The 12,094-nt window shown below is 37.9% G+C and overlaps 1 protein-coding gene across 1 annotated transcript in view; it reads left to right on the top strand.

Moving 5' to 3' along the window:
* The window catches only part of hmga2 (high mobility group AT-hook 2), a 72,498-nt gene extending 63,651 nt beyond the window's left edge, over positions 1-8,847 (top strand). The window contains exon 6 of the mRNA XM_032505400.1: positions 4,236-8,847. Coding sequence (XP_032361291.1) covers positions 4,236-4,283 — 48 coding nt within the window. The 3' untranslated portion in view covers positions 4,284-8,847. The remainder of the gene's footprint in view (positions 1-4,235) is intronic.
* The last annotated feature ends 3,247 nt before the right edge of the window (positions 8,848-12,094 follow it).

Below are 12,094 nucleotides of genomic sequence, written 5' to 3'. Positions count from 1 at the left end.
AAAATCAACAAATAATCGTGAGAATAATCGCGATCAAATTTTTGATCAATATAATCATGATTATCATTTTGGCCATAATCGTGCAGCCCTACACTCATACTCAATCAATTCAATAGATTGGGTAAGCTCAGTGTCCTCTTTATCTCAAAACAGAATTTGAGTGTTCAGAAGATGAAGGACTGTCTTTACAGAAGATACACTGATGTAGTTCTCTCCCGAAAAGGCATCGGTGAAGTCCCGCAGTGGACATAGGATGCCAATGTCTTGCCATGTTGGCACCAGGTGCCTGATGTTCTTGTCAGTGAAGAGAAGAGGACTATAGTTAACTGCTCCTTAGATCTCTGCCAGACCCTCCTTTGCATAGAGAAGGGTCTCGCAAGTGCATGCTCTGGTGGAGCTCCTTCTCTGCTTCTATCAAATCTCTCCTCTTCTTCCAGCTGTGAGAAAAGTGGCCCACTAACTTCTTGCATAACTTTCTAGCCTTGTCAATGTGCGCAATATCTTTCCTTGTGTTTTCTGGAGAAAAAATTACGACAAAAGTTTTTTTAAAGCTATAAAATAAATGTATGATTGTGTCAGCTTCAGGAACTAATAACACAATATTATGTCAGTATACACTATAATAAGAAATATATCCCTGAATACATTCTATGAAAGTCACAAATATTATATTACAAATTACATATTTATACAACATTGTGCGAAAGGTGCCCGAAGCATTGTTGTCTCTGCCATTTGTCCAGTTCCGCAGCCTATTTTACGTTGCTCCTGTTAGTCATTATTGCCACCTGATGCTGCAGAAGCAGCCGCCATGAATCCATTGCATCTATTAGGCCAACGGAGATGTTTTTAGGTTGCAAAGTGTTCCAAGAGCGCCCGGAACAGCGTTGTTAAAATATTGTAGCAGAATAATATTAAAAGTATACAGCAGGAGCTCATAGAGGGCAAATCTATCAAAAACTAAAAGTATGCAGAACATGTATAGAAGATCTGTCAAGGATTACCTTTTTTTCACATTGTTTTCCAGATTAAAATCAGTCAAACTTTTAAAGTACGGAGTAGGAAGTCTGGAGGAATTCCTATTTGTATTTGGTTGTTATATAATGCACAGTGAAACTTATGTAGAGCTCCCTACTGCGGCTGGACCACAGGTTGTTGTAGAGGAAAAATATTCCATCTGGCCAATTTCCAACTGTGCCGGCACCGCCTTCCTCACTGTTTGTATAGCTACAGGTTAGCTACCTGTGAGAAATAGATGTGGGATGGATCACACTAGCATTTTCAGATGTTTTTCTAATAATCATCTATACATTCTGGAATGCAACACAATAGAAAGATCCTTAATCCAGTTCAATTTTATTTATAGTATCACATCACAAGCGTTATCTCAGGACATTTTACAGCTAGAGTAGGTCTAGACCACATTCTAAAATTTACAAAGACCCAACAATTCCAATAACACCCCCAAGAGCAAGCATTTATTGTAACAGTGGCGAGGAAAAACTTTTAGGGAGAAACTTTGGATAGAACCAGGCTGTTGTTGTAATTGTAATTGTCTTCTTTCTCACTCTTGTTTTTTGTGGCAGTTAGCAAACCATCATGTGGTTGAAGAGATGGTTTCCCTGTTCCAAATTAAAGTCACAATATTTCAGAAAATAATCTCCATCGCTATACAAATATTTTGTATATCTATATAGGGGTAGAGAACCATCAGACCCCCCGATGGAATCTAGACACCAGTGGTTGCAACAAAGGAGCCAAGACCAGACCGAAGTAGGCTCCGGACCGGTCAGATGGAGTAGATGACTGGGGTGGAGGGTTGCACTCTTTGCCTGTAACAACAACTGAATAGCACAGGGAGAAATAGATTTTTTAAAGCAGGGTTGGGACTCTGTGATTGGCACTTGCAGTTTATGTACGATTCCAATTGGTCAAGCAGGAAGGTGAACGCCTCCAACAGCTGATTCCGTTTAGGAAGAGAGCATTGATTAAATTATGTCTTCCTGAAAGAATTTACTCTGAGCTATTTTTAAATCAGGAGAGACTAGTTAATTAGATGCTGTCGCATCTATGCAACTAGTCTCTCCTTATAGTACCCCAAAAAAGTATATTTATTAGGATAAGAGCTGAATTGATTTAGGAGTACACTGATCAAAAGTTAGGTCTTTCTAAAAGAATTTATACTGAGCTACATTAGTTTGAAATTTCCCCCCAATTAGAAATTGATCGACAATAATCATCAATTTAATCTAATAATCAGGTTGACAAGTAAACGTGTGGTTGAGGGGACTCCCTAGGATGATCATGTTTAAAACATGTTTTAATTTGCTTGTCATTCTGATTCTATTATTTATGGGAAGTAGACCTAAGGGCGACACGGCGCCCCCAACACACTTGACGCCTTAGGCAATCGCCTAGGTCGCCTATAGCAAGCGCCGGCCCTGTATTTCATTGATCAGATGAGATGAAGATGAGAAGTTCCTCTCCGTTTTTCTCAGCTGACAAAGTATGCAAGGTTTGCTTCATATGCCTATTTAGATACGCCTGACCACTGCCTTTGAGCAGTGGTTGTCAGAAAGGGTGCTGTTTTCCCCATTTTTTAGGGATATTACATCTCACATCTCTCTTTGATGACAGGTTTTCACCCTTTTCAAGGTTAATTTATTGAGTGCACGAGATGCAAGTTAAAATATTATGTTTCCAGTCAGGATGCTTTCTATTGGTCACCTGTAAAAGTTAACCAGAACTTGGCACAGGAGTTTTGCTTTCCTTAAGAAATACACCCTCAATGTGGTTGGTGGCTGGTTGAAACAGCTGTGAACACTTTTTTTCTTCAGACGTGGTCAGACAACTGGTTTGAATTTTGTATGTCCCAAAAGTGTGGATAAAAAGTGTTTTATATTTATATTTTATTTATATATTACTGCATTAATTATATGATGGGAAGGTAAATCTGGGACAACCTTTGCTTCTTTTCAGTGCCCCACCTTTGCTACCATCACCTTTTTTCTCTTCTGCTCTTGTTTGCCCTTGTCACATATGGTAGCCTTTCAAGACTGAAGTGTGTGAGCACTAATGAATGGAGTTGGAGCTGGATGGCCACAGCCTGGGAAAGGAAGAGGGTTGTAAATTGTGTCAGTTAGCCTCCCTGAATAAAATTAAGCCATGTGGAAAAGAAGTTCTAACGAGGGAGGGGGACGTTTTTTCTGATTTTTTTTTTCTGATGCTCCTTATAACTTGAGAATTAGTGTCTTTACATTGTGAACATTGTGAAGCCTGCTATCAGCCAAAGTAGCAGAATTATTCCTGATGTTTTGTTACATACTGTACATACAGTATACACATACATGGAATAGCTTTTCATTATACCCCATCTAGCTATGAAACCTATGCACATAGTCAACATAAACATGACAAAAACCCTTAATCCAGAAGTATAGTTGAAGCTTACCACCTTTTCTGGCTACGTAACAAAAGCAGCACATCAGCATTATAACAGCAGCAGCTTTTTTTTAGTTCTCCATTGGTGTCTAGCTGGCACTACACCATATGGAATGGAAAAAAATTAGACAGGAAATGTTAACGATTGTTCAGGCGACATCAACACATATCAAACGCTAGTGAAGCAAAAGCTATGTAGCCGATCATTCTTATGTCTTACACTGACATTCTCTCATGTACTGTGTATACTACAGTACACATTGTGCTAGTTTGAGATTTGTCTAGTAATCTAAAATAACAATAGAACATGTCAAACTAGGACGTGTAATGAATGTGCCATTAAGCTCTAAATAAAGGGGATACAAATCTGAGGAAAGTGCAGAGGGCAAATTGATGTCTCATCATGCATATGAGCATTTCCTGTCAGAGATTAACCATTCACTTTGTGACCATGTTAAATTTAGCTGCTCCATTAACCCTACGAACAAGTGACTGAACACCTCTGCTTGTGTTCATTCACATCTTTAAATGAGACATACACTATGGTATGTAATAAAATAGCATATAACTTTATTTATCTGCAGGGACATTGTTGTGAACCAGTTGCCAGAGTCAGGAGGTAACAGGAGTAGAAATTGTATCTGAATTCCGAGCTGTAGAGGGTGAACAGAACGGGTGACAGGACTGTCCCTTCTTGGGCCCCTGCGTTGCTCACCACAGTGTCAGACAATTAGAGACCTATTACCGTATATAATATATACTGTGTGTATATTTATTTTTATTTTTGTTTACAGGAAGAGGAAGAAGAAGAAGAGGCTGGAGAGTCCCCAGAGGAGGACTAAGCTTCCACACCATGAAATCGCTACCTCATTCAGCTGTCTTTCAAAGGGAAATGACCTTGACCACTTATTTTTGACCTTTTTCCACATGCTTTGTTACTTGGTTGAATTTCAGTTAGAGAAGTTTCATCTTTTGTATGTCACTGAACATGCAGATGTTCAGCATATGTCTTTGTCTTTAAATTCCTTCGATACATTTTTACGTAGACCATACAGAATGCAGCAAAAATAATCTTTTAGTTTGCTGATAATTGGCTGAACAGATACAAACAAACAAACAAACAGTTTAGCTCTAGAAATTCTGCCTGTCAAAACAAACACATCAGACTTATAATCACCCCTGTACAACACAATTACACTCCTCAATGAGAATCAAAAACAAACAGAAACAGACACAATCAGTAAGTTAATGTTTGGGTTTTCTTTATAGCATTGTCATCTCCACATCAGTGAGAGTATTGGGTGCATCAGCCAGAGGACTACAATATTGTAATGATGTACAAATAAAATGCACTCACACTGCCACTGCATCACTCTCTCTCATGGACAGACATAGATACACACACTCAATGACTTACTGTCATTGTTGACTGATACTACAAACACTGATGGCCGAAAAGAGACTAGGACACTGGTTTTGTCATACAGACATGTAGAACAACTGCATACTGTTCCAATATATCAGTGTTGGCTCTAAAACAAACCAATCCACCCCTTACCCAAACTGGTGTTTGGCCACCAAACACAGAGATCTCTCCTCAGGGCAGTTGTTTATCCATTATGTTGGATTCAAGCCATTTAGAAATAAAACTTACTGATATTTAACTTCAGACTGATAGCACTTCTTTCTCTGGCAATATGCAGGAAAGATACAGCATCCAATGCAAAGATTTATCCAGGAAGGAACTTGAAGTGCAATCCTTGACTTTTTGTGAAATAAGTAAAAGTTTTCACTGGCAGTGCAAATGTAGCTGATGTAACCATGGCCAATACCCAGCCATCCCCTCAATCAATTGAGGATTAGTTGCTTACAGTAAAGCTATAGTGCGTAGTTTATGTCGCCCCCATGAGGAATTCAAAGTAATGACGAACAAGACTGTCGGACATTACATCAAAATGTCAGAGCACAGTTAAGCATTTCAATGGATGGCTGTTAAATTTAAATAAAAAGTAGTAATCTTTACAACTGAAATTAATCAATTTCAAATATTTTCCTTTTGGCTGTTGAAAAACCCAACAGCTTTACAATTTAAATGATCTATTAGATGTAGGGTTGGGATTTTTGTTGGATCTGGTTGACAAATTCCTATATTTGCTAAACTCCGAGGCTAACAAATTGTTCTTATTTAATATTTTATTGCTCCTTGCTTACAAAAGAATGATTCCGGCAGCAGCTTCTCATGTCCATCTGGTGCTGATTGTCACCTAAAGTGACAAACATGACTGGTGGCAGATTATAAACCTTTTACATTCATTCTGTGAATAACAGGCCAGTGTCTGCAAACCGTACGTGTGCCAAAGATTGCTTGTTAGTGACATCACCTCTCCATGACCGGGAGTGGTAGTGTCTCCTCTAGTGAAATGATCATTCATTTATGCAAATTTAGATCAATGGTGATTCTATTTTTAGATTAGCGCTGAGGGTTGTGCAAATTAATGTATAGTTTCTATATTACATGCGTTGTTGAATCGTTGAGTACTAGTTATTTAAAGGCTGAAACTATATACTGTATACTGTGTATATATATATATATGTTTTCAATACGGGTTCTGAAAAGATCCAGATGCAATTCAATAAGGGATTTGATAATGGATTCAGATTCAATGAAATGCGGTCAAATCCCAACCCTAGATTAATTGATGCTGAATATGGCTCATCTCAATTGGTTAAACAAATTTACATCATGCATACCATAAAAGAATAGGCCAACATTAAAATAAAATCAATCGTTGTGATTGTAACCTTGTCCAGCTTGAAAGTGGACAAATTATTGATCATAGTTAATTGTGCACATCCATCCCCAATTGCTTTTATAGGATAAGAATTGCTTTGAAAACTAAATCTAAACTCTGATGTTTTGGGATGTGTCCAAGAGACAATTGTGATTGCAATTTTAACAATTATTTTTATTTATTTATTTTCAGAACATCAAGAAAAATGAATAGTAGTTAGTCCAGCACTGCCTCCAATATGCATTTAAAGCTTTAATTTGGAAGATCCAGAACATCATCAGCTCTGCACTGCTCTCCCTGTTGTTGGTGGACTGATTTAAAAAACGATACAACCTCTTCCCAAACTGCCAGTACTCCCCAACCAAACAGCTTGACATTGTTTCAGACTACTGTATACCTTTTTTCAGATTTACATAACAAGCTTGTGTACATAGCTTCCTTCAGTTGGTTCTTTGCGAAACATAGCTTTAAAACCTTTACTCCACCATTGATGTCAAACTGCAAAGACATCTACAGTTGTGCAAAAAAACCTCAAGAACAAAAAACAAAAGAAAAAAACACACATTACCTCATGACACAATGATACCTGGATTTAGTGGCAGCGTGACATTGGATGACTCATCACGCACTGTAACTCCAGAAAGCCTTACGTTTAGGGAAACCTGATGGTTAACACTTTCTGATCACTGATATGCAATATCATCTCATGATTTAAAACTACCTCTGACTCAGCACAACCAGCTAATAAACGCTGTTGCTCAGTACACACAAACTAATGCCTGGGATAGCAGTGTGTGTTCAGATATTTGTGTTGGAACGTTTTTACCGTACAAGGTACCGTGCGAGGTCATGTTGGTTGGTTGTTGTCATGTCATGGGGGAACGGCAATTTGTCTGCATCTGTTTTGTTTGATTCAGTCAGGTAAACATTATATGATCCATAAAGAAACAAAGGTCACATGTAAAAAGCCATGTGAATTGATATTGAAGGTAAAATTAGCTGTTTTACTACAGCAGCCTTTTTGTTACCATCTTTCCTGTTGGTTATGACGGCCAAACAAGTGCTTTTACTGGGGTACAAGGAGTTCACAGGCATGAAAAATTGAAATTAGGTTGTGTCTTTAAGCTTTAACCACATTATCTGAAAAAAATTGTAATATACCTGCTCATTGTATTGTTAAACCACACGTTGAGCCCAGAAGCCGAGTCTGTACAAGAATCAGAGCGGTATCTGGTCTGACGCTGTAATGATACAGTTGGGATTTATTCGCACTAAGAGCTCCTCACTGGCAATGATATTGGTACAAGTAAATTAGTTGTCCACTCTGTAGATTCTGTAACCTGTCTCTGTGTTTTCTGTATCAAACAGTTAAACAAACAGTTGAGGATATTTTTAACAGTCTCCAACTCTGTTTTAAAGAGTTGCCAGATCTTAGCAATGAGACTGAAATGTCATTATAACCTTCAAGCATGATGGTCAAATCTTTGAAAATAAGACACAGGCTGTTAAAAATCTGAATTTGTCCTTTTTGTTGGAAACCTACTTTAAAGACTGCATCCCAACATCTGCACTTTCCATATCCATATGTGCATAATTTAAGGCCATGCTTTAAAAAAAAGTCAGTTTCAGCTTATGTTGTGTCCATACATAATATGAGTCCAATCAGCAAATTGGCAAGTGAAGTTGAAAAAGTCCTTGTTAAGGTGCAGTCTTTAGAGTTTGTCTCCATCATGACTTGGCACTGACTGGCCTGACGTTTTCTTCTTTAGAGGTTCCTGGAAAAGCCTTGATTAAATGGTCTGTTTTTATTACTTAAAACATAAAAGCAGCTAACATATTACGTACTGTTTTTCTTATTTACCTTAATGTTAATTTTTATCTAAACATTGTAAACACATTTAGCATTATATGCAAACTGGGACTTCTGTTTGGCAAACTGGTAACTTGAATTTATTTTGTTCTGATTTACACAATGTTATGACACTACATGATAAAACTACAAATGTTTGTTTTTTTGGCTTTCAATAGAGTTTTTTTTCTAGAGTTATGTACTACCTATATATGTACAGTACCTCAAACAGACTGTTAAAAATGGACTAATCAATTGAAAAATACCTACCTCCAGTCTCTTTACTTTACATCTATGTATGATATGATGAATCAGGACTGCAGAATCTCCTTCCTTAAAGTATTTTATCAGATCAAACTTCCAATCTCAGTACATTTGGATTCTCACCGTCAAAGTGACTTTCAGGTTTTAAAACTGATATGTTTGACCTTTGTATATTGTATGCATGAATGTGTTTTCTTGTTTTTAATTAGTAGATATACTTGATTAGGTGTTTTGTGTACTTCACACAAATGTGATTTTCTTGTTTCCTGTGATATGGTTAAACCAGATGTAGATGGAAATGCTTTTTTTCTTAGTGATGGATTATACAAATTTTCACCTGTCACCACGGCAACCTTTAAAACGTTGACATGGTATTTTAAACTGGGCCTGAGGTAGAGCCTCAGAGGAGCTACATTGATCTTGTCAACCTGCCTTCATCAGCAACACCAGTATGGACCAGTAATTTAATAAATGTTGTGTAAAACTCTTACTAACCAACAATCACACACAGTGTTGTGGACCATAAAGGTGCATTCAAACTGCACATCAAATTCTCACCTTGCTTTATTCAAATTTGACCCCTGTATTGTTTGTGCAATGTGTTTATTCATCACAAACAGCCATTGTAAAACTATACAGATGTTAGCTGGAGCTGTTAACTAGCCAGCAGATTGGACAAAACATGTGCTAGTACTTCACATTTGACCCAGCAAGGTTATCTTTTGCCAGTCTTTATGCCAAAACTAGACTAAACAGTGACACCTCTCTCTTTACTGGACAGACATAGGTCTATCTCATCTGTTATCAGAAGGCCTAAATATGGTTTGAAAAATTGAGTTTGAGTCAGAAATCTGAAGGGATTACACTAGTAATGAGAAGTTAGTAAAAATATTTCTATTGCCTTCAAAAACTTATCCACACCTCCATCAACTCCTAAATGTAACCCTCTGTATTGATTGCAAGCATTCTTCACTTGCAATAGATACACTTAATCACAGCTGTCTGAACAAACTTTGTCAGGTTTACATCTCAGCTGCATCTCAAGTGTGTGACCTGAAGCATTTATCTATGCTTCAAGTCATTTTTTCAACAAATAAGCGCGTAAATGTGAGTTTGATGCCCAATGAAAAGGCCTGACTAAAATTTGTACATTTTTCAATCATTCATTGGCCCACCAAGTTTCATAAAAACCTTAATCCTGTTGACAAACAAACCGAGACGAAAACATAACCTCCATAATCCAGAAATAATCCAGACAGTCCAAACAAAGAATCAAAAACTGCTGTTGAATGAGCTAGCTAAACATACTGCATAGACTGTGTGCACTTGTTGATGCAGCCTGATCAGTAGCTTTAAAAGAATGGCTTTGAAAAAGACAGATTTTATCATTTAACACCATCCATCAGCAAGACAGACTCCATGTATACCTGGTATTAACAAGTGATCTATATCTTTCTGGATAAGATATTAGATAACATGATAATACTGGATGCAAACGGGGTCTAAGTGACACCAATGAGCTCAACTCGCTCCAAGTTTTGAGCTTTTGAAGTTTGTCGTTTCCTTCAGAGATGTGGCTGAGATGAGTTTAGTAGAATCTAAAACACCTGCTAATGTTCTCTGGAGGTGATGGTACCTTGCTGCTGGGCAAAATGATTGCAGAAGCTGTTGACAAGCTTTCAGCTCTGGGAATCTTAATGAAGTTGATCTTTTGTCTTCATGACATCATGTTTTAGTACAATCAAATACACATAACTACCTCCAGAAAGGCCTACTTTTACCTCATTTTCAAACTTAAAAACTGTTTAGAATTCAGGTGTCCAATGGAACATTTTATATATACATACTTTATTTTTTGTGGGAGATGAATTTTATAAGACAGATACGTTTTTCTCTGCCTCTCAGTCACCATTAGGTAAGACTTGACCTTTAAACTTTGAAAAGGATTTTTCCCACCTTATGCAATGTTTTGTAGCTGTGAGGGAAGTAGAGAGATTTCCAAGCTCTCCCTCTGTCTTGCTCCTCCTGTATCCTTTCAAATGTATTTAACTGTATCTAACTTTTATTGCTTTTCTATCCACATAGTATTACTTTCTTCTATTTCACTACACAATTTGCTTGCTTTTTAAACAAAGTCTTTATAGATATTCACTGTTTTATCCAGCACAATAAAAAGATATGGCATCCATAAAGAAGAAGTATGTTTAAGTTTTTTGATTGTTCTTTTTTTTAAAACAACAGTGTAGCTAAATGTTTTGTTTTGTTTAAACGTGGTGATTCTCTATACTTGCAGGACTGAATGAACTTGCCTTAGAGAGAACCGTGCCGGTCGCAGACCTTTAAAGCAGTCAGAGCTGACATCCTTCTGCCTCTGGTGCCGTGAATAATCCTGAGGTGGTCAGATACAGAAGTACTCCTGTCCTATGGCATGCTTTTTGATGAATGGCGTTTAGTTCAAAAGCCTGGTTAGTGTTTAAGCAATTGAGAAAAACTATAATAAAGAAACTCAGTGATCAACTAAGTGGTTTACTAAAACAGGACAATACTTTAGTTTTAAGCAAACAGTAAAAAAGGAAAAATTGCCCACGCGTTATATTTTCAGCAGCGAATTAATCGACAATTGAGTTCAAGGGAGTATTTGGGGCAGCAGGATGGTGTGTGTGTGACATAATTCAAAGTAAAATGTAAATGTGCTGTATTTATATAGCGCTTTTCTAGTCTTAACAACTACTCAAAGCGCTTTTACATCATACAGGAAACATTCACACACATTCATACACTGTGGCCAAGGCTGCCGTACAAGGTGCCACCTGCTCATCAGATAAACACTCACACACCCCGATGCGCAGCACAGGGGGCGACTCGGGGTTCCGTGTCTTGCCAAAGGACACTTTGACATGGGACTGCAGGGCCAGGGATCGAACGACCAACCTTCCAATTGGCAGGCAACCCCTCTACCACTGAGCCACAGCCACAGCGTGAGTGTTCATGGTAATGAAGGAACATGTCAACACATCCTGTTTCAGTAGGAAATAGTAATGAAATGCAACTCCTTCTAATAAAACCAGAATCTAATCACGTTGTCCTAAATGTGCAAGTATAGAGTGGATTTTGGGAAAGCGTTTTAGTACACATGTACCCAGTTCCTGTGTATCTATGTAACTGGAAAGTAGAGTATGTCACAGGTGAATTCAGAAAAATAACAGGCTGCCTTTGGCTTTTCACATTGTCTTCACTGAATCTAAGGAAAACACAAGTTTTGATAGGATCAGTGGCGTTTTAAATGTAAAAATTGGTGGGGTACCAATTATTTCAAAAGAGAGGCTACATAACAGTAGATAACATGTCAACAAACAGCATAGCTCCACAAAACACTCTTAATGATAGAGCAGCTTTCTTCTACCAAGTGTTGTACACATAGACAGAGGGGGAGAGAGAGCGTGCCTGCATGCATGCGTGCTTGGGTCTTCACCATCTGACATTAGATCAGACGATCCAACACACGGACCAGCGCCACAAAGGCAGGCTGATAAAATAGGCTTTTACTCACTAAGGCTAAGGGCTCATTGAAGAGAACTGCGATATAGCGCTTTTTTTTCTGGGCAAACTTGAAGTATTTTGTACGCTAATATTACAGGTCCCAGGCAAGGAGACCGGGTAACAGATTTAAATTCCCTGAAAGACAGGTGCAATAATGAGAGAGTTTGACACAGCAGCTTTCTTGTCTTCTCCCAAACGCATCTGAGAG

Source organism: Etheostoma spectabile, chromosome 23 (genome assembly GCF_008692095.1).
Source record: "Etheostoma spectabile isolate EspeVRDwgs_2016 chromosome 23, UIUC_Espe_1.0, whole genome shotgun sequence".
Lineage (NCBI taxonomy): Eukaryota > Metazoa > Chordata > Actinopteri > Perciformes > Percidae > Etheostoma > Etheostoma spectabile.
The sequence above is the reverse complement of the archived record's forward strand: the minus strand, read 5'-3'. Positions and strand labels throughout refer to the sequence as shown.